Source organism: Palaemon carinicauda, chromosome 42, assembly GCF_036898095.1.
Source record: "Palaemon carinicauda isolate YSFRI2023 chromosome 42, ASM3689809v2, whole genome shotgun sequence".
Lineage (NCBI taxonomy): Eukaryota > Metazoa > Arthropoda > Malacostraca > Decapoda > Palaemonidae > Palaemon > Palaemon carinicauda.
Genome location: NC_090766.1, coordinates 24,604,994 through 24,630,761, shown reverse-complemented (window position 1 = coordinate 24,630,761; position 25,768 = coordinate 24,604,994). Strand labels below are relative to the sequence as shown.

Here is a 25,768-nt window from a genome sequence, read left to right as displayed (position 1 = left end):
ATCCCAGGGTGAGCATAAAATCAAATGATTGTTATCCAGTCTTCCACTGTCTTGGATTAGAATTCTCTTGCTTGGAGGTACACTTGGGCATGTTGTTTTATCTCAAAAAAAACAAGATCAAATCAGAATTTTATTTTTAGAAGGGAGCCAGTATCCCAGAGTTTGCTCACCCTGAAATCCATTTTGGTCTATTGTTCCAAAACATGACCATTTAAGGAGGAGAGACCATTTAGATGATGAGAAAATCTCAGAACTTTCAAATGAAAATATAAAAATAGTCTTATGAGTTATCTAAGAGATGTCACAACCATAGCTTTTAAACGTTATTTTATATTAAATTAATGCTTGTTTCCGATCTATGATAGACAGAATTCTTAAAGACACTTTAGACCGTAAGTATTTCTAGCCACGGAAAAAATTAATTGCTTAGAATAGTTTCAGTCAATCAAATATCCTTTACCGAATGCCTTCTTAAGCTTCGGCGCTTGCGTTAAGCCCAAATTATATATTCCACAATTCAGTTTCTAATTTATATATCCAATTTCATTAATGGAGACATTAAGATCTGTGTTATCCACAAATATTGACCTTCGATGTTGAGTGCACATTTAGCAGACGAAATCTATATACTGTACATAAATATAGGATTAAACATCGCACACTTCACTTGGGTAGTAGAAGAGAAATCTAAAATAGTTTTATACAATCTTAAGTTCTGATAACGACGAGCTTTGTGGTATGTGCCAAATTTAATTGCATACATTAAAAAAAAAAACAGAAATACTATCCAAGAAATTATCAAATCGTCATTACTTGAAATAATGAAGAGAAAGACAAACTAATGGAATATATCTCTTCTCAGAAAAGAAAGTGGAACATTGTTTGGAAATTAAACTCCTAATCTTGAGCAAAATAACACAAAGACAAAATGCATTCACAAGAGAAACTGAAAATTGTTTAAAAATTAAACTCATAATCTTGAGCAAAATAACACAAGACAAAATGCATTTAAAAGAGAAACTGAAAATTATGTGAAAATTAAACTCATAATCTTGAGCAAAATAACACAAGACAAAATGCATTTACAAGAGAAACTGAAAATTGTGTGAAAATTAAACTCTTAATCTTGAGTAAAATAACACAAGACAAAATGCATTTACAAGAGGAACTGAAAATTGTGTGAAAATTAAACTCATAGTCTTGAGCAAAATAACACAAGACAAAATGCATTCACAAGAGAAACTGAAAATTGTGTGAAAATTAAACTCGTAATCTTGAGCAAAACAATACAAGACAAAATGCATTTACAGACAAAATGCATTTACAAGAGAAACTGAAAATTGTGTGAAAATTAAACTCTTAATCTTGAGTAAAATAACACAAGACAAAATGCATTTACAAGAGAAACTGAAAATTGTGTGAAAATTAAACTCATAGTCTTGAGCAAAATAACACAAGACAAAATGCATTCACAAGAGAAACTGAAAATTGTGTGAAAATTAAACTCATAATCTTGAGCAAAATAACACAAGACAAAATGCATTCACAAGAGAAACTGAAAATTGTGTGAAAATTAAACTCGTAATCTTGAGCAAAACAATAACAGACAAAATGCATTAAGAAGAGAAACTGAAAATTGTGTGCAAATCAAACTCTTAATCTTGAGCCAAATAACACAAGACAATATGCATTTACAAGAGAAACTGAAAATTGTGTGAAAATTAAACTCTTAATCCTGAGCAAAAGAAAATAAGACAAAATGCATTAACAAGAGAATCTGGAAATTATTTGAAAATTAAACTCATAATATTGAGCAAAATAATACAAGACAGAGTGCAATTACATAGGTAAAATTCTATTTCTACTACTACTATTTAAGGTTGTTTACATTCCGATTTATTCTATTCTACCAATCAGAACCCGACTTAGTGCCCACCTTTGTTGTCATTGGTAGATATTTGACAGAACATTTCCTAGTGACACATGGAATACATGTCTTCAACAAGTGGTTATTATTATTAAAGCTATCATCAAACCATAAACTTCCTCAAATGACATTTAGTCACGAGATCGCACAACATTCCTTCAGCACAAGCATCAATGTTCAAAGTTCAGTTTTGGTAGATTATTCTAAACTTTTAGATTAGTCTAAAAGTGTAAATTGATAATCAAAATGAAGAGTTCATATAAATATACCCAAATGTATAATCGACCAAAGAAGAAAATGTTAGTGACAGCGGGATTTATTCTCGCAATAATTTGGGTGTGGCTATTTTTGACAGCTTACCTGCACTGTTCCTGCGATTATGAAGGTGACGTGGTTACAGGTAAGGTTATTGGTATATGTTTTATAGGCGATGCCTATAAGAAAAAGTATGGGTCAATTAGGCTTTAGAAATATTGTAGAATTTATATTTCTCTGGGTCAGGTTAGTTTGATGATTCCAAGAGGTGAAGGCAAATATCGAAGGTTAAGTTAGGTTGGTAAAATTATAGAACAGTACAATAAACGGTTTGTAGGAAATGAATCGTTTTTGTCGTATTTTATGGTGTATTATCCAATTTTTATGATGATTTATGGTTGAAATCCATAGTCTTTAACTTGTGGGTTAACAACCATATCTGAAAAGCTATGGTTTTGGGCTAGGTATTGTCATCAATTACATTCGAAACGCCTTTATATATACAATGTACCCGTCTAATTATATGATATTTGAATGAACTTTTTTAGATTCTGTTTTTTCTGCCAGTCATTGTAATAAAAGAAAGTTACCGTAATCAAAACTGAGTAATAGTAGTGAAACATGGTTAAAATAGCAGAGTTCTCATTTGACAGGACATTCGGACAAATTGAAAACCTTATTTTTCTATCCTATTTTTTATGGAATCACTCGTAGTAGTGTTCATCGTACAACAAAAACCTCCTTACATAATTGAGCTAATGATTTATTGGTTTTTTATTTGTCATAGCTTGCTTCACTCACAGTTAGACTTTATCTCATTGCTCCTTTGTTCTGGCAAGCGAAACTTGTTTTGCTAAGCATGTTAGGTAGTATTTGCTATTATTTTATTGGCTTCCACTTTCCATTATCAGACTAAATACCATTTATCAAACACACGTTTCTACCCTAACCTTTTATTATTAACATGATAAAAAAATAAGAGCTGTAATTATATTGTATATTCTAATATTGAAAATAAATAACAAAGAGGTTTAGAATATTAAACGTTGGGACCTTTGTTTTTTTCAAACAAGTAACTTAAGACAGAACCATCACTTATCAGTTTTTTCTGAACTACTAGGTGGAAGAGCCTGTGCTAAACATGACAAAAGTAAAACAGGAATTTTTTTTATTAAAATCTGTAACTTCATTAATAGAGGTTTCTGCCAGTAGAATATGGATTGAAAATAGTGCATTTGCAAAGATCTATTCAGTTATGCTATTTCCAATGCCCTAACTAATATTGCACTCTTCTATAATGAAATTGGTAGGTTATGGAAGGCAGTTGTAGATGTATCCTAATTGAATTAGGATACATCATCCATAACTGTTCTTGATTATTACAGAGTAAAACTTGTAGTAACTAAGTAAGTATTGTACTTTATAGTATTACTATTTTATTAGTCCAGTCCTCTCCACATACTCAAGACGGTACTAAATGTCATGACAATGCATAAAGAAAGTATGTATGAGCATTATGAAGGCAAATACGGATTATGGGTAGCGCACTAGCTATAATCCGTCTTTGGACCACAAAGATAACAGATAGGTAAACATCTACAGGAATTTTTATTGTTACCACAATCATCAGAATTATGATTTGAAAACTACCTTTCTTTGCTTAAATCTTGGAAAGAAACAATGGGTGGTTTGTAGCAGGTTAGTACATCATATAATATCTTTAATAGTTAAGTTCGCTTAGGTAGGATGTTTTTACTTATTTTATGAACTTTGTCCCAACTTCTTACGAAAGTTGGTACAACCGTTCCATATTTCTGGGCTCGAACCTGTGCCGCCCAGTGAATAAGCTCCATTTAGCACTTATTCTTAGGTAATTTACTGCTAAATATACCAGAGAAAAAATGTAAAGGAGTGCTAGGTTAACTAGCTCGCTCACCTATTGGTGTCGGTATAAAATTGGGCGTATAATCCAGAGGTCCCGCACTATTTAGATTCATCCACGACAAAGATCCCAATAGAGGAGAGCCGTTCAACCTCACTCGGCACCACCAACTCTGCATCCGCTCAGAACTCAACTCCTTTTAGCACGCCTGTGTTGTAACCCGCTTTTTTGTTGTGCTCTCGTATTTCGCTTATTTTCCACTGGGCTCCGTATCACGTGATCCTCCCCCAAGCTCCCCCTCTCGCTAGGTGGGCGGCTAGGCTTCTCTCCCCCCTCCCCTAGGGGACCGTGGCCTTCCCTCCTTTAGAGGGGGTAGTTCAGTGTGTATGGACTTTGTCCTCCGGGTGTCCCGGCGGGTTCGTCTCTGTCTAGACGGGTTGGCCACCGGTCAACAGAGTTGGATCCCGGTGCACCCTGTTTTATATTCACTTATCACACTTTTATTATGTTATACAAAACCCTCCGGGTTCGGTTGGCGGTTCTTATCTACAGTTCCGCCCCCCTATTAATTTATAACAGTTCCTATGATTATATATGATTATATATGACAGATTACTATCTCGGAGTTCCTATATGAATTGGTTTATGGATATACTTTTATTTCCCGGCCCGGGGCTTAACCTCGCTCCGGGAAATCAGACACTATGTGTCTTAATCCTTTGTTGCATTTTATACTCCCGGCTCGACCGGAATGGATAGCTATACTCTAGTCTTAAGTTAGACTTATGTTTAGGCCCGGGTCCTCCGGACCTGCCCCTACTTAAGAGTATTACAATTAAGCTCTAGTCTTCAGTTAGACTTATGTTAGGCCCGGGTCCTCCGGACCCGCCCCTACTTAAGAGTATTACAATTAAGCTCTAGTCTTAAGTTAGACTTATGTTAGGCCCGGGTCCTCCGGACCCGCCCCTACTTAAGAGAATTACAGTTTCTCATATACTATTCTTTTTATAGATGGTGCATTGTCAGACGACGGCCTGTGCGGCTGTTCTGCATCAGCCTTGTGGGCACACCGTATGTCGGTCTCACGCCCTCTGCGGGGTTCAGCTGGAGGACATCGTGGTCTGGCACCCTGACAACTGCATGGTCTGTTTTGACCTCATCACCACCCTTGGATCTGACTCGGTGAGTCCTGTTGGCTATGTTGTCTTTTTATCTATCTTACCTTTTTTTGGTATACATACACTATTTAGTAAGATTTCTATGGTCTTGAAGGACCACTATGAGTCTGCCTTTTTATAATTCCCACTATTATTTCAGGCATCCCCGGAGCAAAAGTCTGCGGCTCGGGCCACACTGAAAGTGTGGGTTGGTGGTTTTGCCCGGAACGTGAAATCCAAGCAGCCTTACGTCCTATCCGAAGACTATTGTGCCATGGTCTATCCTAACGCCAAGTCTTCAGCCGCTGTGGCTAGGCATGTTGCAGCTCCCATCATTGCCCACATTGATGCCACCATAACGGGGTTTATTGATCAAGATCAAGATCCGTCGGATGCCCCCGGAGATCTGGAAGACAATGTTGCTTCCATGAACCTGGACGTCGAACCCATGTTATTGGATGATCCGGACGCAGGTAGGGTGGTAAGTGAGGCAGGTGTTACCGGCGCTGAGATTCCTATCCTCAGCCCCGCTCTTTCTTCTTCTTCTGATCGCTCTTCCTTTCATGGTTTTTCTGGGGACCGTGATTCGTCTCAGCGATCACACCCGGTTCCCCCCAAGGATAAGTCTACATCTAGAACCTTACCTAAAGCTCGTAAGCCTCACAAGGCTTCCCATAGTTCTAAGCTGAATACAAACCCGTCATCTAAGGCTTCCGGCTCCTCCTCTAAGTCTCACGACCCAGGAGTACAATCCGCCACTCCTGCTCCTAGCCCGGGCCTTTCCGAATCAGCCATGCTTCGCATTGTGTCGGAGATGCAAGCTAAGTTGGTGTCGGAAATGCAGGCCAAGATGGACACGATGTTCTCTAACATCGGTCAGAGACTTGGGGCATTAGAGCAAGGGGCTCCGGAGCGAGTCCAAAGCTCTCTCATCCCGGATGCCTCTAAGCTCCCGCCGTTTACCAAGAATAATCCTTGGCGCATGGCTCTTCATTCTCCGTTCTCAGACGGAATGTTAACTTTGGAAGGTCTTGGCACTCGTCCTCTAGAGGACTTTGAATTCTTTCCTCCTGGTCTGGCATTTCCATTTCATGGTTATGCCAGGCTTACCGAGGAAGCTTTGGTTCGGCTAGATAAGGTCCCCAAAGAGACCGTCATCTTCCCAAAAGAGCAAGCCCAATCTGTTTGGGCTAGGTTCTTGAACGACATCGGTTGCACCAACACCATGTTAACGCCGTATAAGAGTTCCTTCACAATGTTTTTAATGGATAAAAACACCGTGACTCCATGTGTCAATAAGGTAGCAGAGCTTGCTTTCCAATATGCTCTGGAGGAGAAGCCCTTGCCTCCCATCCGTGAGGTGGATCCGATCTCCCTCCTTCTTCCTTCTGGCATTGAGTGTTGGGACAACGTCCATACCACTTTTACCTCTGGCAAGCTATCAGCGGACTGTGCCTCAGTCTTGTTTAGTGAGCGGCTTCCCCGTCTCCCGGAATCCCTCATTAAACAGGAGTATGATTCCCGCCTACGTGTTGGCCGAACTCTGAACTTGGCCACATCCACGGAGTCGATAGCCTTGACTTATGATACTGAGAGTATCTTTAAGTCTCTCAATAAGGCTACGTTGCAGTCATTATACTACAGTACGACCTTTATGACTTCGCTACTGCTAAACGTAGGTGTCGCAAACACGTCCTGGCTGAGGCGACCATTAGGCACGAGCCTAATAAGCTTATCCGGTCCTCCTGCTGGGGTTCAAATCTCTTCCCTGAGGATCTTGTAGAGGAAGTCTTGGCAGAGGCCACTAGAGTCAATCAGAGCCTTAAAGCCCGTTGGGGTTTGACTCCTAAACGGAAATATGACCCCGCAAATTACCAAGCCCGGGGTAGGAAGAAGCTCCGCCCGTATACCTCCACCCAGTTCAGGCAACAGCAGAGTAGTTCATCCAATTTCCGACTGCCTCTTCCTCCATCTCCCGTTGCTCCTGCACAGCCTTCCACCTCTCAGGCTCCTTCGGACGACTATGTCACCGTTCTGCTCCCTAAGAGCCAGCTTTCCGGTGCCTCCACCACTTCTCCTGCCTTTAACCAGTCTTATGAGGCTCATAGCTCTTCCCAGAGTTATAACAGAGGTAGAGGCTACCATCGTGGTTCTAACCAGAACAGAGGTAGAGGAAGAGTCTTTCGTAAGGGAAAGAACTTCCGAGGCGGACGCGGAGGCAACTCCTCAAACCAATACTGAGGTGCAGCAGGTAGGGGGGAGGCTTTATGCCTTCCGCAACAAATGGAGATTCAGTCCCTGGGCTTTCAGTATCATCTCCAAGGGACTGGGATGGAGTTGGATTCAAGGACCTCCACCTCCGAACAGATTTCATCAACATTCCACTCCGGACCTAGTCGAATTTGTCCAGGACCTGTTACAAAAGAACGCCATACAAGAAACGAAACACCTGAAGTTTCAGGGTCGGCTGTTCAGTGTCCCGAAGAAGGATTCGGACAAGAGAAGAGTGATTCTAGACCTATCCCTTCTCAACTTGTCCATTCAATGCGACAAGTTTCGAATGCTTACCGTCTCGCAGGTGCGGACCTTACTTCCCCGTGGGGCCGTCACCACCTCTATCGATCTTACAGACGCCTATTATCACGTCCCGATAGCGAGACACTTCCGTCCGTATCTAGGCTTCCGCCTAGGGGACAAAAATTACTCCTTCAAGGTGATGCCCTTTGGGCTCAACATCGCCCCAAGGATCTTCACAAAGTTAGCAGAAGTTGCTGTTCAGGAACTCAGAAATCAAGGGATTCAAGTAGTAGCCTATCTGGACGACTGGCTCATTTGGTCAGACACCTCCCAAAATTGCCTAAAAGCCACTCACAGAGTCATCCAGTACCTTCAATCTCTAGGCTTCCAGATCAACTTCAAGAAGTCCCGTCTTCTTCCGAAATCAAAGTTCCAATGGCTCGGCCTGCAATGGGATCTTATATCTCATACTCTGTGTCTTCCCAAACCCAAGAGGTTAGAGATTGCAATGAACACCAAATGCTTTCTCAAAGACAAAGTAAGTTCCAGACGACTCCAAGAGAGGATCCTAGGGTCCCTTCAATTTGCTTCAGTGACGGATCTACTTCTGAAGGCAAAATTGAAAGATATCAATCGTGTCTGGCGTTCGAGGGCGAACCGGAAGCTCCGGGACAGGAAAGTCCGCCTTCCTCCCATTCTCCGGGAAAGACTTCTACCTTGGACAAGGGCCAACAATCTGTCAAAGTCAGTTCCCCTTCGATTTCCGCCTCCGAAGTTAATCATTCACACAGACGCATCCCTATCAGGTTGGGGAGGCTATTCTCAGCTCAGGAAAGTTCAAGGTCTTTGGTCTCCCTTATTCCGCCAACTTCACATCAATGTGCTGGAGGCCATGGCAGTTCTTCTAACCCTGAAACGTCTCGCTCCACCCAAGAGACAACACCTTCGCCTGGTTCTCGACAGCGAAGTGGTGGTCCGCTGCCTCAACAGAGGCGGATCAAAATCAGGGCCTCTGAACCATGTTCTAGTAGCCATATTCTCCCTAGCAGCCTAGAACCGTTGGCATCTTTCAGCCGTCCACCTGGCGGGAGTCCGGAACGTAGTGGCGGACGCCCTGTCCCGGACCTCCCCTCTGGAATCGGAATGGTCACTCGATCTAAAGTCATTCCGGTGGATTCTCTCTCGGGTTCCGGGTCTCCAAGTGGATCTCTTCGCCACGGAGTCCAACCACAAGTTGAGAGTATATGTGGCTCCCAATCTAGACCCTCAGGCCTACGCCACAGACGCTATGTCACAGAATTGGGACATCTGGGAAAGGATTTATCTCTTTCCCCCGGTGAATCTTTTACTGAAAGTCCTAGACAAGCTGAGATCCTTCAAGGGACGAGTAGCCTTGGTCGCACCCAACTGGCCCAAGAGCAATTGGTATCCTCTCCTGCGAAAGTTGAGACTACATCCTCACCCGATACCCAATCCGGTTCTGTCTCAGATAGTACAAACACGCGTTGTGTACGCTTTCTCAAACATTCAGAGCACCCTAACTTTATGGACTTCATGAAGTTTGCGGCCATGCATGGGGCCAATATCGATCCTCAAAACACCCTGTTCCTAGAATCAGATAAACGGGATTCCACCATCCGCCAATATGATTCTGCGGTTAAAAAGTTGGCTAAATTTTTGATAGACTCAGACGTACACTGTTTGAACTTGAACCTTACAGTCACTTTCTTTAGAACTTTATTAGAATCAGGTCTGGCAGCCAATACTATCACCACTATTAAATCTGCCTTGAAAAAGATATTCCTAGTGGGTTTTAACATAGACTTAACCGACTCTGTGTTAGCTTCTATTCCGAAAGCCTGTGCCAGACTGAAACCGGTTACTCGTCCTACCCCGGTTACCTGGTTCCTTAATGATGTACTCAAATTGGCTTCTGATACCATTAACAGTTCTTGTGATTACATTCCCCTTCTCAGGAAAACACTTTTCCTGGTGAGTTTGGCTTCCGGGGCAAGAATTTATGAACTGGCAGCTTTGTCAAGAGACCCGGGTCATATTGAGTTCCTTCCTTCGGGAGAGGTCCTTCTTTCACCTAACAAATTCTTTTTAGCTAAGAACGAAGACCCTCAGAACAGATGGTCCTCCTGGAAAATTGTTCCCCTCACGCAAGATCCGTCTCTGTGCCCTGTTACTACTCTTAGGTCTTATTTATCCCGGACCTCCTCTAACTCCTCGGGGCCTCTATTCGTTAGAGAACAAGGCGGTACCATTACCATTAATGGGATCAGGCAACAAATTTTGTATTTTATTTAACAAGCTAGCCCTGACTCTTTTCCTCTTGCACATGATATCAGAGCGGTTGCTACTTCGGTGAACTTTTTTCACCACATGAATTTTACGGATCTTTCCAGGTATATAGGGTGGAAGTCACCCTCAGTGTTCAAGAAACACTACCTTAAACATTTGGAAGCCCTTAAATTTCCTACAGTAGCTGCAGGGAGCGTAGTTACCCCCAGGTAACTCATATGTTAATTCCTTGTTATTTTATCTCTCCCCCTTACCTGCCTCATTTATACCCTATTTGTATTCGTTGGTTTCGCACCTGATTACTATTATTATATTTGTTAATTTTTGACTCCTGAGTATCTGTATATATCATCACTCACGGCATTATTATATCTTACCTTATTTGTCAGTTGTTCCACCAAGTGGATTATGTTCCTCTTAAGATACCCTTATAATTGTTTTGTGGCACTCATCTCTGATTAAAGCATCCTGTATTTCCCTTACGCTTATGTTTTTTCCTTTATTTTGCAAGTTTGGTGACATTTCTCTTGTATAGATTCACTGGGCGGCACAGGTTCGACCCCAGAAAAGGGATTTTGACGTAGGAAAAATCTATTTCTGGGCGAGGGACCTGTGCCGCCCAGTGAACCCTCCCAGCTCCTCTCCCTTGGAGTCCCCAAACTTTGGGTGCTAAGGAGTTGGGTTCTGAGCGGATGCAGAGTTGGTGGTGCCGAGTGAGGTTGAACGGCTCTCCTCTATTGGGATCTTTGTCGTGGATGAATCTAAATAGTGCGGGACCTCTGGATTATACGCCCAATTTTATACCGACACCAATAGGTGAGCGAGCTAGTTAACCTAGCACTCCTTTACATTTTTTCTCTGGTATATTTAGCAGTAAATTACCTAAGAATAAGTGCTAAATGGAGCTTATTCACTGGGCGGCACAGGTCCCTCGCCCAGAAATAGATTTTTCCTACGTCAAAATCCCTTTTTTTTCATATAGGTAAGCAAATAGACTTATATGGCATTTTTAATCATTTGTGTCACCAATGAATAGATTTACAAGGGGAATTTGTACAGGATCTATTTGTCCAATAATTTTCTTGTCCTTTGAATAACATGTAATACATCTTGCCCTCATATTATTCATATGACGCCCAAGGCCAGATTTGGTAAGTTCGGGAATGTGGCTTGTGGGCCAGGGCAGAGTGTATTATTGTGCTCTACTAGGTTTGGTTAGGGAGGAATAGAGGTTTAATGTGTTTAGTTTTGCCTGTGCAAGGGTAAAGAATGACCCAATTGGGGCCACTTATCCATGCACCTGACGGACTGAGCCTGAGCCATGAAAAATAACTGGTGTGGCTTATCAGTAAATAATGTTGAAAGTAATATAATGATATCCAATGAATAGTAGTGTGGTATAGATGATGCAAAAGACGCATAATGCATTGGGGGAAATGAAAGTAATGAAACATAATTCCATACAATATCTAGATAATGACCCAGTAACATTTTTTAGAACACTTGGAAAAAGTTTATCAAATGGAAAATGTAGTAAAGTCATTTGTTAGTAACTGTTTTATTATTGTTGTGGTGGCCGGGTGGTAGCGTCCTTGCCTGGTGATTGCCAGACTGGAGTTTGAGTCCCGCTCAAACTCGTTAGTTTCTTTGGTCGCTACAACCTCACCATCCTTGTGATCTAAGGATGGGGGGTTTGAGAGAGCCTATAGGTCTATCTGCTGAGTCATCAGCAGCCATTGCCTGGCCCTCCTAGGTCCTAGCTTGGTGGGGAGGGGATTTGGGCACTAATCATATGTACTGTAATATGGTCAGCCTCTTGGGCATTGTCCTGTTTGTAGGGCAATGTCATTATCCCTTGCCTCTGCCATTCATGAGCGGCCTTTAAACCTTTAAAGTAAATCTTCCCCTGTGCACTGTGACTAAGTATCAAAACCTCTCATATCTCCCAAATCCAACGCAATGCATGATGTCCTTGCTCATCTGGGGCTCCATACGCTTGCCTAAATTGATCTAGGAAGCCATGTTCTTAGTCATTACAGTATCTCAGAAAAAGCTATGGTTGAAGATTTACATTTAGATATAGGAAGTAAATAAGTAACTAAAGTTAACCTGTTTCTCAATGGACAAGAAAATCAAGTTATATCAATACACAAAATACAAACCTTTGTCTTTTAGTGTAGGAGTATCTGCAAGCAAATCTTGAAATGGCTTTGGGAACAGGCCAAAATAGTTAGCTAATGATATATAGGTGAAATGCCCCTCCCATAAAGGGAAATCCCCTTCCGCCCAGTTGACATAGTCAACTGACTCTTCCTTCGTCAAATAACATAAACATATGTACTGCACCTGATTTCTTTTGTATCTATACTATTAATTCTTTCCTTTTAGAGTTATATGTGGCATTTATTCTTTAGCTTCATATTTGTATGTTGTATTGATATTTTCCCTTCATTAATTGTATTTATTTGATATACTAAGCATCATTCTTTTATAAGTAGAAAATATGTTTTCAGCACGAGCTGGATGTCCATTGAATCATTTTACTGAGCAGTTGAGCGACAAGTGGGAGTGGGGTCTATGAGCCCCACCATCCTACCTATCAATATTGCTTTACTCATGTTTTCAGCATCATCGAGTACAGATATACTGTTGCACCCTTGATTGCCAGCAATGGTTGGAGGGATGCTACCTGGGATCTGCCTTCGGGAGGGACCTCTGTCATTGAGCACCACTTCAGTGACCCTCAACGGCCAGTGCCATCCCTGGTCTCCCCATTCTCTATCACTTCGGATCTTGTCAGTATGGTGTCTGGCAAAAAAGGCCTCAGGGACTTTCCTAGACCCTGACAAGATCACCTGCAACTTCCCAGAAAAAAAAAACGATGCATGCAGCTCTTTTGAGCTACAAAACCTTCTCCCTATATGCAGTGGGACAGGGAAGAAGGGAAGAAGAGGGTTGCACTGTTGCCAGCATTCATCTCCCCTTTCTTATGTCTGAGAGTAAGGGATTGCTTGTCATTCCTTTAGTGAAACCACCTGAGGCATAGGGCTGAGCCTTGGTTAGTGGGAGTTCTTCAGGACAGTTACTTACTGACCTCTTCAGCTCTTGCTCCCCCCCTTACATTCTTTCAGCATCACCGAGAACTTGCTATCCTCTTTAGCTCTTGGGGACCCCCCTTACATTTTTCCAACAGAGATAAGGAGGGATGTTGAAGAGGAACTAGCTCGAAGTCGTTTGAGACGAATCTCTGGGCTTCTATAGTAGAATTTCTGGTGGAAGAGAGTCAACTGGAAGCTGGTTATCATCATCTCGCCACAGAATGAGTTTGTGGGTCAAAGTCCTGTATGAAAACAGTGTGATCTGTGCCGAGTTCCATGAAAGAGGAAGACTTCATGCTTTCGGTGGATCTGAAGGACCCGTACTTTTAGTACCCATGTATTGGTCCATTAGAAAGTACCTCTCTTCTCCCTCTATGGTACAATGGACCAATTCAGGACAATAGGTTCGATAACTGTGTACTGCTTCTCTGTGTTCATAAAGATTTTCACCTTGGTAGTGGCTTGTGGCCATTAGCAAGGGATACTACTGTAGATGTATCTCTCAGGGGCTGATCCTGGTCTCCTTCATGTGGCAGTTGCAACAAGATTGAGTTTGACTTTTCGCTTTTGTCATTATCCGGGGATTTTGATAATCGAGGAAAAATTAAATCTCTTACTCAAGTCGAGGTTGAAGCTCTGGAGCATACTGGTAAACACTACACCAGCGGTATTCTGTCAGTTAGACAATCGCATCAGCAAGCCCAAGTAGGTTGCATGTCTGTTCTGTCAAAACATAGAACTACCAGCTCAGTGCTGGCAGAATCTTCTTAGTCACCTTTTCTCATTGGAGAAGCTCATTCCTTGGCCAGAGTTCTCTTCAGTACTGTACTGTTTAAAGAATCACTGGCCACTCTCCAGGGATCTCCCATCCCTCATGCCAGTGAGACGGGAAGCTTGGGGTGATCTTATCTGTTGAATGAATGAGGAACCCTCACAGGGGAGACTTAATCGGCTCTCCGCCTCCTTACATGTTACTCTGCTCTCAGATGTGTTGAAAAAGGGGAGAGGTTTATCCCTGAATTACCTGGTCATCTTAGGGGTGTGATTAGATGAAGAAGCATCTAGTCTTCGACATTGATATTAATTTTATTATGAAAATTCTATTTGTTCCGTAACCGAAATACAAACCACGCTATTTACACAGGGTTTACCTTTTAGCGCAGCTGAAATGGGGAGCCATTAGAATTTAACGAGGGTGTATTACCCCCGCGCTAGTTAGCGGGGGGGTAGGGGAGTGGTAGCTAGCTACCCCTCCCCTCCCTCACACACAGATGAATGCTCACTTTCACTTTTGGCTCGGACTGTGACAGACGTCTCTGTCTTGGTCCTCTCTTGGCAGCCATCGTTTGTTTTGTCTTTACTTAATCGCTTACTTTTCATTTACTCAATATATATGTAAACATGTTTTCATGGTTGTATACATATTTGAGTATAGAAATCAGTAAGTTTCCTTTTCAGATTTGTCTGTGTAGTGTACTTATCTACGTGGTGTCCTCGGCAGTTAGCCGCCACGGCGTTATGGGTGGCGATCGAGTTTGACTTATGTCTTTCTCTCTCTCTCTCTCTCTCTTGAGGTCGTTCACCCTTTTACTACGTGTTACTACGCCCTTGTAGCTTCCTTTCCGTGTGGGGGGGTTGCTACGCCGTACGTTTGTCTCAATTAGTTTATGAATCTAATTGTATTTGTTGATTTTTCAGCTTTGTAGAACGATTCTTTCGGGGTTTTCGTTCTTTCTTTAGTGTTCATTAATTTTTAAATTACATAATTACATGTTACATAATTATAATTGTTATAATTCTGTTTTGGTTACAGCTCTCCTTCCGTGAGTGTAAGTGGTTGTGAGGGCACGTGCCTGTTGTGTAATTCTTGTTTCCTTTCCCTTGGGATTCCTCTTCGGAGCCTTCCCGGGGGAATGAATGTGTACTAATGTTTTTTTTTTTTTTTTTTTTTTTTTTTTTTTTACAGTTACCGATCTAGTTCGTTTCTGTAATATGGCAACGGTGTGAGCTGTCTTGTTGAGTCCTGGGGATTCGGCTGTTGCTGCCTCCCCCCTTGTGTTTTCGTCAGGGGCGTGTCTCCTTCTACTGGAAGTACTCCCGTGACGACGGACAGCTCTCCAGTTCATTTTAGAACTCTCAGGAGGCTTGCCTCCTTGGGCAGGTAACTTTCCTTCCGAGGGAAGTTTTTCCTGTCCAGGCTTGAGTTTTTCACCTTATGGAGGGTTCTCCTCTTGCCTTTTTTTCGTGCGACTATGCTCTTGGTGCTGAGCGGTTACACCTGCAGTTTCACTCAAGGGGCTTGGCAACTGCAGGAGCTCCTCTTCGGAGGATTGCTCCTTTTAGGTCACTGCTGACCAGTCTCTTCTACGAAGTGTTTCTCTTTCGTTCGCGAGAGAGTACACTCATAGAGACTCCTCTTCGGAGGTTTCTTCTGTTGCTGTTGCTGTTGGCCTCCCTCGCCGTAAGGCCCACCGTCCGCCTCGTCGTAAGGGCCTCTCATCTCCCTATAAGGGTGCGTGAGGCGCCTTTTTGAATCTCCGTTTGCAGCCTACAATTCCTTTTTCTCGATCTTCCGCCTTGGTGCAAATGGACAGCAGTCTGATATCGTCTTCCGACGGGCAACGGTCTTCCCGACGGACAGCGGTCTTCCGACGGACATCAGTCTCCCGGCGGACAACGATCCCTTCGGGGCAAAGGGTTGCCTCCCACGGGGGTTCTTCCCTTGCGTGTCAGGGTTTCCCTGCGCGCCCTTCTGCTGTGTTCTCTCCTGCTCCTTCTCAGTGTTAACGCACAGGCGCTCTTCTGCTCATCAGCGCTCTCCTGTTCGTCAGCGCTTTCATGATGATCATCCCTGCTGTTCCTGTTGGTTCCTGTTACGCGCCCTGTGCGCCCACGTTCGCCCTCGCGATCTAGAACTTCGGTTCAGGTCGGGGTCAAGGACTCTTCTTCTATACGCAGGCTTCCACGCGTAGCCTTCTGCTCGTCAGCGATCATCAGCTCGCCAGCGATCACCTGTCTCTCGGCGATCTCCGGATCGCCCGCGTGTGTTACAGCCGGCACGCCAATGTTTTCCAACTCTTCTGAAGGAACATGGTTCGCCAGCTACTAGCTCACCTGCGGATGCTGATCGCCATCGCGCGACCCTCAACTGCGGATGCTGATCGCCATCGTGCGACCCTCAACTGCGGATGCTGATCGCCATCGCGCGACCCTCAACTGTGGATGCTGATCGCCATCGCGCGACCCTCAACTGCGGATGCTGATCGCCATCGCGCGACCCTCAACTGCGGATGCTGATCGCCATCGCGCGACCCTGAACTGCGGATGCTGATCGCCATCGCGCGACCCTGAACTGCGGATGCTGATCGCCATCGCGCGACCCTGAACTGCGGATGCTGATCGCCATCGCGCGACCGCACACCTGCGGATGCTGATCGCCATCGCGCGACCGCACACCTGCGGATGCTGATCGCCATCGCGCGACCCTCAACTGCGCATGCTGATCGCCATCGCGCGACCGCACACCTGCGGATGCTGATCGCCATCGCGCGACCCTCAACTGCGCATGCTGATCGCCATCGCGCGACCGCACACCTGCAGAGGCTGCTCGCCATCGCGCGACCCTGCGCATGCTGATAGCCATCGCGCGATCGCCCACCTGCAGAGGCTGCTCGCCATCGCGCGATCGCCCTCCTGCACATGCTGCTCGCCATCGCTCACCTTCGCATATTGCTTGCCAATGCACGATCGCTCACCTGCGCATGCTGCTCGACCATCGCGTCGGCATAACAAAACTTGCGCGTTAGCGCTCACCAGCTCACCACCGATCGCTTGTTGATCCATATCGCCAGCGGTCTTCCTCGCCCACGCGGCAGCGTGTTTCCTCGCCATCGCGCTAACGCTTGCGTTCGCCGCCTCGGACTCGCGCTCATCCACCTCACGACCACTCGCCTGCGCGCCCACACGCCCACACGCCCACACGCCCGCGCGCCCACACGCCCACGTGCCTGCACGTCTACGCTCATGCGCGTCCGCGCCCATGCTCTCCAATGTTCGCCCACGCGCGAACCAACGGTTTTCCATCACGCGGACGGATGGTGTTCCGTCGCGCGAACCTACAGCGTTTCTTCGCACAAACGTCGGCTTATTTCTTGCAGTATCCATTGCTCGTCTATGGGTTATCACCCTTCCTACCACGCTCGCCCTCCTTCTGCGCTCCTTCGCTCACCTTCGTTTGCGTTACCGTGCATGGGCGCTTCCACGTTCACCCAAGCGAAAATCTTTGAATTACCGTCGCGCGAGCTCCAGGGCGATTGCGACCACGATTCCCAATGGGGTTTTCGCAGCATGGCCAGCCTGGCGAGTTCTTCTGGAGCATATTTCCAGAACACGGCCTCACCCCGTAAACGCAGAGCATGGCACTTGCAAGAATAGGAGAAACTTAAGGGAGATCTGAGCAACACTCCTCTTTCCTGAACCTGGTTAGCCCTTCCCCGTCATTCCCTGGAAGGATTTTTGGCGGGGGGGCTTTCCATTCGAGATTTCTCCATCGGACAAGGGGTGACTGCTTACCCCTTCCTCTGGGAGCTTACCAGGTTCTTTCCCTCCTCGGTTACGGCCCGAGGTTTGGTTCAAGGAAGCTACAGGAAGAGCATGGGTACTTTCCTCCTCTCGAGCTCAGGCACCTTGGCCTTTCGTCGTTAAGTATCTAACTTGCGGACAAGCTCGATGTTGTACCATCTGGACGCGCTGACTGAGGGCTTCCTTCGGGTGTCTCATCTGTGGAGGTCGATGACCTCAGACACCCTTCCATCCTTGAGAAGAGTTTTTTTGTGCCCAAGGACAGAGACTTAGACAGCGGCTGTGCGAAGGAAATCGACTTCCGCTTTCACTCCTCCAAGGCGCTTTCTTCCAGACTCTGCAGGGCTCCAGCGCCCTTTTCTTTCAATCACGTCGGCCTAAGTTATCGGCTACGACAACTGGGACAAGGTGTCCAATTGCAGTTTCCTCCTGTCAGGAACAGATGGCACGGGAGACTCCCCCGGGGGGGCATAGTCCTAAAAGGAGTTCACGAACTCTAGGATTGCAGGTTTTTCTCTGGGAGGATGCTTAAGGTTACTCATCCGAATGACAGCTTCCCGATGCCCATTCCCGCACAATCTCTGTGATCAGCCAAGGATATCGCGCCTGCCGTCTCTGTCAGCGAATTCAGTGTCTCTGAACCTCTATGCCATAGCGTCAGCAGAGTTGCCCGGTTGGGCAGAATGATCCATACCTTAGGCGAAGGTCTTCCTTAGGATCATCGACGGCTTCACCCCCGGCCTCCTCAGTCGATCCTTTCTTGTAAGAAAGGATCTGAGAGGGGATGTCCTTAGTCGACCTCTCAGCCCTGATCAAGTTTGTCGAACAAACTTTGGCCAGCGTAGACCAGCAGAATCGATCAGACTGGTAACGAGGCGACAGGACTCCTTAAACCCTGGATCGGAAGGACGGGTACTTTCAGTTTCCATTCCATCCATCTTCCAGGGTGCTCGTCGAATTCAGCCTAGACTGCAAGTATTCCTGCTTATGATGCAGTGTGGCTATCCCGCCGTGGCATAGCAGGTTTGTTTCCCCAGAGAACTCTCCCTGCCTTCCTCTTGGCCGCTCAGGTGCAGGCTTCCGCCTCCTCTGCTGTTTGGAGGGCTGGTCAACTCCGGTAGGCTCGGGTTCGACCTTCTTCAGCGCCGGGACAAGCTTCCGGATGCTTACCATGAGTGTGGGCTCATGGTATTTTGCTTGGAGCCTTTTCTTCCTCTGCCTCAACATCTGGAGTATCTGGCCATGATATTGAGTCAACGGCCTTACCACGTTGGAAACCCAGCTTCTCGTCCGTCCAGCGAGGTTAAGCAACGTCGGTACTTGGATGGGTGACCACCTGGGGACGCCAGATTCTGTTACCACATCCTCCGAGCCTTCCTTTCGGTTGACTGTGGCAAGACTGAGGAGAGTCGCAGTACCTGTTCTCAGTCAAGCAGAGCTTTCAGCCCTACCTTGGAACGTTTCCTAGTTCTCCTTTCCTCATTGACCCGTCTATAGTCCGAACGGTCGCCTCAGGATAAGTTCCATGTGGGGCGATCCAAGTTCCGGTGGCTTCAGGCAATGTTTAACCGGACTTCCTGGCCCCTATGGGACCAGCGGAACTATTAGACCTGCAGTGGGTGTTGACCTATGGAGCCTCTTGATGGTAGTGGATATTCTCGTCCTTTCCCCACATTCTTGATGCTGTTCTCGGACTCGTCAAAGGAAAGGGGGGGGGGGGGGGGCATGTTCCGGTCCAGGCCTATGGTCAAGACCTGAAGGATACCTCTCCATCATTCAGGCAGGCTTAGGGGCCTTAGTCTGGCCCCTCTACAGATCCTATAGCTCCTGCCGAGTCGCCCCGTGCGCGTCGACTTCATGATTCTGGCGTATTCTAACCAGCAGGGGACGCATTTTCACACCTTCACATCTTGCAGTAGAGATACCGGGATGATTGAGATTCTCTCAATACCACCATCGGCTCTCTCATTCCAGGCAGGGGAATGTTCGCTCAGACTATCCGAGCAGAGCCTCGTAGAGAGAGTGTACCTGGGGGTCTTTGACCTTGGGTAACCAGCAAGTACTGGTCTGGGGGACCTGATCGCGACAGCTTGGAACCTCAAGCTTCCGCTATTCTTCCCCCCCAGTCTCAGACCCCGAGACTCTGGCAAGATGCATTCCGGTGATGGTGGGACAACTTCGACGCCTGCGTCTTCCCTCTCTTTTGTCTGTGGACAATGGGTCTCAACAAGACCAGGTTGTCTGTCAACCTTTCAATGGGAGAGCTCCACTGGGACTATGCGCAGAACGGTTTCTGGACCCTCTGCTTCCCCTGACGGAACTCCCGGGAGAGCTTCTCCCACGGCGCAGACTACTCAAGCAACCACACTGCGACATCTCTCCCGAACCTGGAGACACTACGCCTCCTCCTCAAGAAGAGACAACCCGCTACAGTCGCGGTACGGAGGTCGCGTCATCTGCAATAGTCATCCACAGGGGTCTCCCAGGCAAAGTGAAGAGTCTAAGGTGGTTGGTGCCGTGGGAGATATACCTCTTCCCTTGAGGCCTCTTCTCCAGCAATAACGGTCTTATTGCCTTTCGGCGGGAGGAAACTCCTTTCCGCTCTCGGCAATGAAGCCTGTCGCTCAGCCTTTCCCTGACCTTCAGGCTTAAAGGAATAACTTTTTCCTGCCCGCTGGATCTATCCTCGCTCATGCGAAGCTACGATCGTCCCTGCCCTAGTCGGAGGAAGACCTCCAACTTGGAGCATGGCTCGGACTTTTAGTCCTTTAAGAGATCTTCTCAAGACCCTTTACGACAGGCCTCGGATTGTATTCTGCCTTGGGTCTCCTGCTCACTCTGGCCACGGCCAGTGTGTAAGCAATCTTCTTGGTCTCTTACGACTCCCCCCTTTCTAAGGAAGAGGGGAAGGCAACATTCAGGCTCGCTCCTGAGTTGTTGGCTAGACTCAGAATCTGGGGGTCCTGGCCCTTCGGTCCGATTCATTCAAGATTTCGAGTCTCCATTCTGTATCTGATGTCCCAAGACCTTCTCTTTCTTGCCAGTAAAGGAATCAAGAGGTTAGCGCTGGGAACAGCTGCAGTTTGTCCTCAGTTGCAGCCGATTTGGGAGCACAAGGAGGACATGGGGGAGAGTCACCAGTATGCCTCTTCAGCCTGGACTCAAGGACATTCATCTCGACCTGTCTCCAGACCCTCCCCCGTCACGTCGCCCTACAGCACGATGTTGGATACATTGCAACGTCCCTCCCCTTCGAGTAATACTACTCTGTGACGCAGGTGCTACAAGCTGGAGTCTGGAAGCGTCTAATGACCTTCGCAGCCCGCTTCCTGCAGGGCGTGACCCACAGGAGTCTCGATACGTTTTCTATCGCTCTGTGGTGGCTACACAACAGCTGGTCTAACCTCAGGCTCCTTTTTGGACAGGTAGCAGAAGGTTGAGGGCATTGTTATCAGGTTTTAGTCTGCATGAACGAAAGAAGTATGTCTGGCCCTTACTTCTTTCTTCATCATCCCCTCTACGGGGAAGCAGCACCCTGGTCTCTGCATAGCTGACCACGAACCTCTGCAGGTAAACCATGCTTCCTTGTGTTCCGAGTATTGAGTTAATACTGTCGCGTCCCCCATACCCTGACGAGGTGGTATTGGGAACGTCCTAACCCAGAGTTCCTTTTGGAACTCCAGGTCAACTGCCTAGGACGGGTCACACTTCTTCCTTCACACACAAGCTTACGTAGGCCACATGGTTCCTTGCAAAGCAAGGAACTTGTGAGGTGCAGGGACTCCTTTTATCGAGTGCTACTCACTCGGATTCTGAGTCCCTGGGTAAAGCCAAAGCCAGTATGGCTGGGGACTTTCCACCCTACCTAAGGGGTAAGTCACCCTGTGTAAATAGCGTGGTTTGTATTTCGGTTACGGAACAAATGACAAATTCAAAGATAATTTGTATTTTTCCTAACCATACAAACCTTAGCTATTTACACACATTTGCCCGCCAGCCATGTCCCCCAAGACAAGTCCTACCTCTAAGTGAAAGTGAGCATTCATCTGTGTGTGAGGGAGGGGAGGGGTAGCTAGCTACCACTCCCCTACCCCCCCGCTAACTAGCGCGGGGGTAATACACCCTCGTTCAATTCTAATGGCTCGCCATTTCAGCTGCGCTAAAAGGTAAACCCTGTGTAAATAGCTAAGGTTTGTATGGTTAGGAAAAATACAAATTATCTTCGAATTTGTCATATTAATAAACTTTACCCTAGTATGATTTATCTAGCCTTATTACCGCATTGACAAGGAGAGCTCAGTAAGAATTTCCCTCTTTTGGAACGGAATAGGATGATCGAACAACAAAGCAAGGGAAATACAGGACTTGAACATGAACAATTTTCACCTGTCCAACAATGCACTGTGATAACAAAGGCCAAGGGAGAATTGAAGGTCAGTTTGGTAGTCATTTGGCAGCAAAACCAATTCAGAGTGTAGGACAAACCCAAGTCCAAATCCATACTAAATGCCCCTGACCAGAGTGACAAACTGACACCGGGAGAAAAGGAGCAGAGAGGGATTAGCACCCAGCCACCAAACGAGAAACCAGAGAAGACCATCCCCTCAGTACCCCAATATAGTGCCTACCAAAAGTAACGCAATGAGGTCTCCCTATGGCGACCGAAGGCGACCATGCGTTGTCTGGCTCACCCTCCCTCAAGCAAGAACGACGCCCAGAGGCAGGGGATACTACAACTGGTGATTGAGACCAGAACCGAACCTATTCCCAGTAGAGGAACCGAGGATAAAGTAACATGTAGAATCAATGCTGTTATGGTTTGCAGATTGTGGCCTAACATAGCTCACAGACTTCCTAATGTCAGAATGATGACCGCACTCTAATTTTGCACTACACAAAAAATATGGTGGAATGCTCAGAGATCTGGGGGGAAAAAAAGTCAAGAAAGAAATGGGCACAGGGCACCACCCCTTGATTTTATACTGGGCAAGGGCACCCAGCTAGAACCCTAGAACTTTCCTATTATTTTAGCTTGTACTGAGTTTTGAAAAAATGGAACAGCTCAATTCTCAGGTAAGATTTTTTACTTGCATATTGTTACACTTACCAATGAAATGATAAATAAAAAAATCTAAAGGCTGGGACACAAGGCACATTATGGAAGGAAATACATACTGCATACATATATAAAATTGTTTTTTTTAAAATGAGAAAAAAATTAGAAAAATTTTTCTGCAATATTATTCAGATTTGAACAGCAATAACTAGACTAAAAAAAAATGATAAAAAAAGAAAAAACTCTCACATGTTGGGCACTCCCATATCAATAGTCCCCAATGTTCATATATATAGGATGTGTAGTACTATGCCAGCGGTAGTTTTAGATTTATTTCTGAAGCAGGTCTTCTGAAAACTATTCAGACTTTATAAGGACAGCTGTGCTTTTATCTCTTTAAATTGAATACTCTTTTATTCTGTATAACAAAAGATATGAACATTAATGACCTTTGATGTCAAGATGCCAGAGAATTTTAAATCAGTCATTCAATCAGATGAATCAAAAGCAGGGTGGGGGGTCCCACATGCTGCACCACACAGACACCGGCCTCTGGTATGAATCCGATATGTACCAGCACATAAATCTCTCATAGATGAGGGCAGCCTTCCTAGCCCTCCAACAGTTCATGCAGTTCCTGGAGGATCAGTGGTGGTGTTGATGAACGACAACACCACAGTAGTGCCGTTTATAAACAAATGAGGGAGTACCTTTTTGCAGCCTCTATACCATCTAGCAGTAGAGATACTGAGATGAGCAGAAGACAACTCGGTGTCCCTATTAGCCCGCTTCATTGCGGACAAGAGGAATGTGCTCGCGGACACTTGGGAGCAGAGCGACTCAGATAGTGGGCTCCAAGTAGTCTTTGAATGATCTAATAGGCAACAAAGTCCTGACTTTTTGGGGTTCCCTGACTGTGGACTTTTTCAAAATGTCCCTGAACTTCAGGATACCGTTTTACTGCTTCCCGGTCCCGGATCCCTAGGCTCTCTGGCTGGCAAGATGCATTCCAACAACGGTGAAACAAAATCAACATCTACACCTTTCCCCCGTTTTTTCTGATGAGAAGAGTATCCGACAATCTCTCTATGACTCTCATAGCTCCGCTATGGCATCACGCAGAGTGGTTCCCAGACCTTTTGTAACTCCTGACAGAACTTCCGTGAGAACTCCCTGCACAACAAAATCTATTCAAACAGCCATATGCGAACATCTTCCAAAATCGTAGCTTTGCTACGACTTCACACCTGGAGACTATGCAGCACCTCCCCATTCAGAGAAGACTTTTGCAACAAGTTGCAAAAAGAATGGTAGACTAAGTGGACTGTCTTCTGTCGTTGTTGTCGTGGAAGGGGGTGGCTCTCCCCTCGATGTCACTATTCCAACAATAGCGGAGTTCCTTGTATTACCTTTGGGAGGAAGTGCCTCTCAGTTTTGGCAGTGAAAGGCTACCACTCACTCACTCAGCCTTGAGCCCTGCCTTTAAATTGAAAGGAGTCTCTATTTCTTCTTCGTAGGAACTTTCTCTCCACATACAAAGCTATGAGCTTACCTGCCCCTAGTCGGAAGTTAGACCTCCTCCAAGGAATGTGGGTCGCGTCCTTCAGTCTCTGAATTGTTCTCTACTACAAACCATTACCCAGGTAACGGATCGCCAACTCACTTTGAAGACGGTGTTCCTACTTGCCTTGGCTTCGGCCAAAAGAGTTAGTGGAGTGCATGGCCTTTCCTATGCCATCATCCATTCAAGGGGATGGGGGAGGTAATTCTGGACTTCGTCCCTGAGTTTATAGCTAAGACTCAAAATCCGGGAGTAGCGGATCCTAGATTCGGGCCCTTCCGGATTGGGAGTCTTCGTACTGTAACTGATGATCCAGGTCAACTGTTACTATCCCCAGTAAAGAGTTTGAGGTGTTACCTCAAAAGAACATTAGCTGCAAGCCCCCGAGTGTCAGCAGTCTTCGTTAGCACGGGGAAGGTCAAGAGGAGCATTACACAGAACACCATCTCTGCATGGATTCACAGGGTCATTGACCTGACACTGAATCCTGACTCCCCTACAATCCAATGACCCAGAGCTCATGACGTTTGGGGCTTTGCAACGTCCATAGCATTCAAAAGAAACTACTTTGTGATGCAGGTATTGCAAGCAGGTGTGTGGAAGCATCAGACGACCTTCACTGCCCACTACCTGCAAGATGTCACCCACAGGAACATAGAGATGTTCTCCATTGGGCCTGTGGTGGCTGCACAACAAGTGATCTAAGCACCTCAGGCTCCTTGATGGACAAGTAGCAGATGGTTGAGGGCTAAGGTTACCCGGGATTAGTCTGGGATGAATGCGTAAGAATGACTGGCTCTTTCTTTCTTTTATCTTCCCCTTTCTTGGGGAGTTATGGGGTCTTATAGACTAGCTGGACATTTCAACATTGGATCCTTCTCTCTGGTTACGGTTCATTTTCCTTTGCCCACACACACGCTGAATAGTCTGGCCTATTCTTTATATATTCTCCTCTGTCCTCATACACCTGACAACACAGATTACCAAACAATTATTCACTCAAGAGGTTAACTACTCCACTGTAATTGTTCAGGGGCTACTTTCCTCTTGGTAAGGGTAGAAGAGACTCTTTAGCTACGGTAAGCAGCTCTTCCAGGAGGACATTCCAAAATCAAACCATTGTTCTCTATTCTTGGGTAGTGCCATACCCTCTGTACCATGGTCTTCCACTGCCTTGGGTTAGAGTTCTCTTGCTTGAGGGTACACTCGAGCACCCTATTGTATCTTATTTCTCTTCCTCTTTTTTTGTTAAATTTTTTATAGGAAATATTTATTTTAATGTTGTTACTCTTCTTAAAATATTTTATTTTCCTTTTTCCTTTCCTTACTGGGCTATTTTCCCTGTTGGAGCTCCTGTGCTTATAGCATCCTGCTTTTTCAACTAGGGTTGTAGCTTAGCAAGTAATGATAATAATAATTAATACACA

At 45.7% G+C, this 25,768-nt stretch overlaps 1 protein-coding gene across 1 annotated transcript in view; it reads left to right on the top strand.

The window, feature by feature from the left end:
- The first annotated feature begins 1,924 nt into the window (after positions 1-1,924).
- LOC137633246 (chitinase-3-like protein 2) overlaps positions 1,925-25,768 on the top strand; it is a 73,205-nt gene continuing 49,361 nt past the window's right edge. The window contains exon 1 of the mRNA XM_068365446.1: positions 1,925-2,327. Within this exon, the coding sequence (XP_068221547.1) occupies positions 2,174-2,327 (154 nt within the window). The 5' untranslated portion in view covers positions 1,925-2,173. The remainder of the gene's footprint in view (positions 2,328-25,768) is intronic.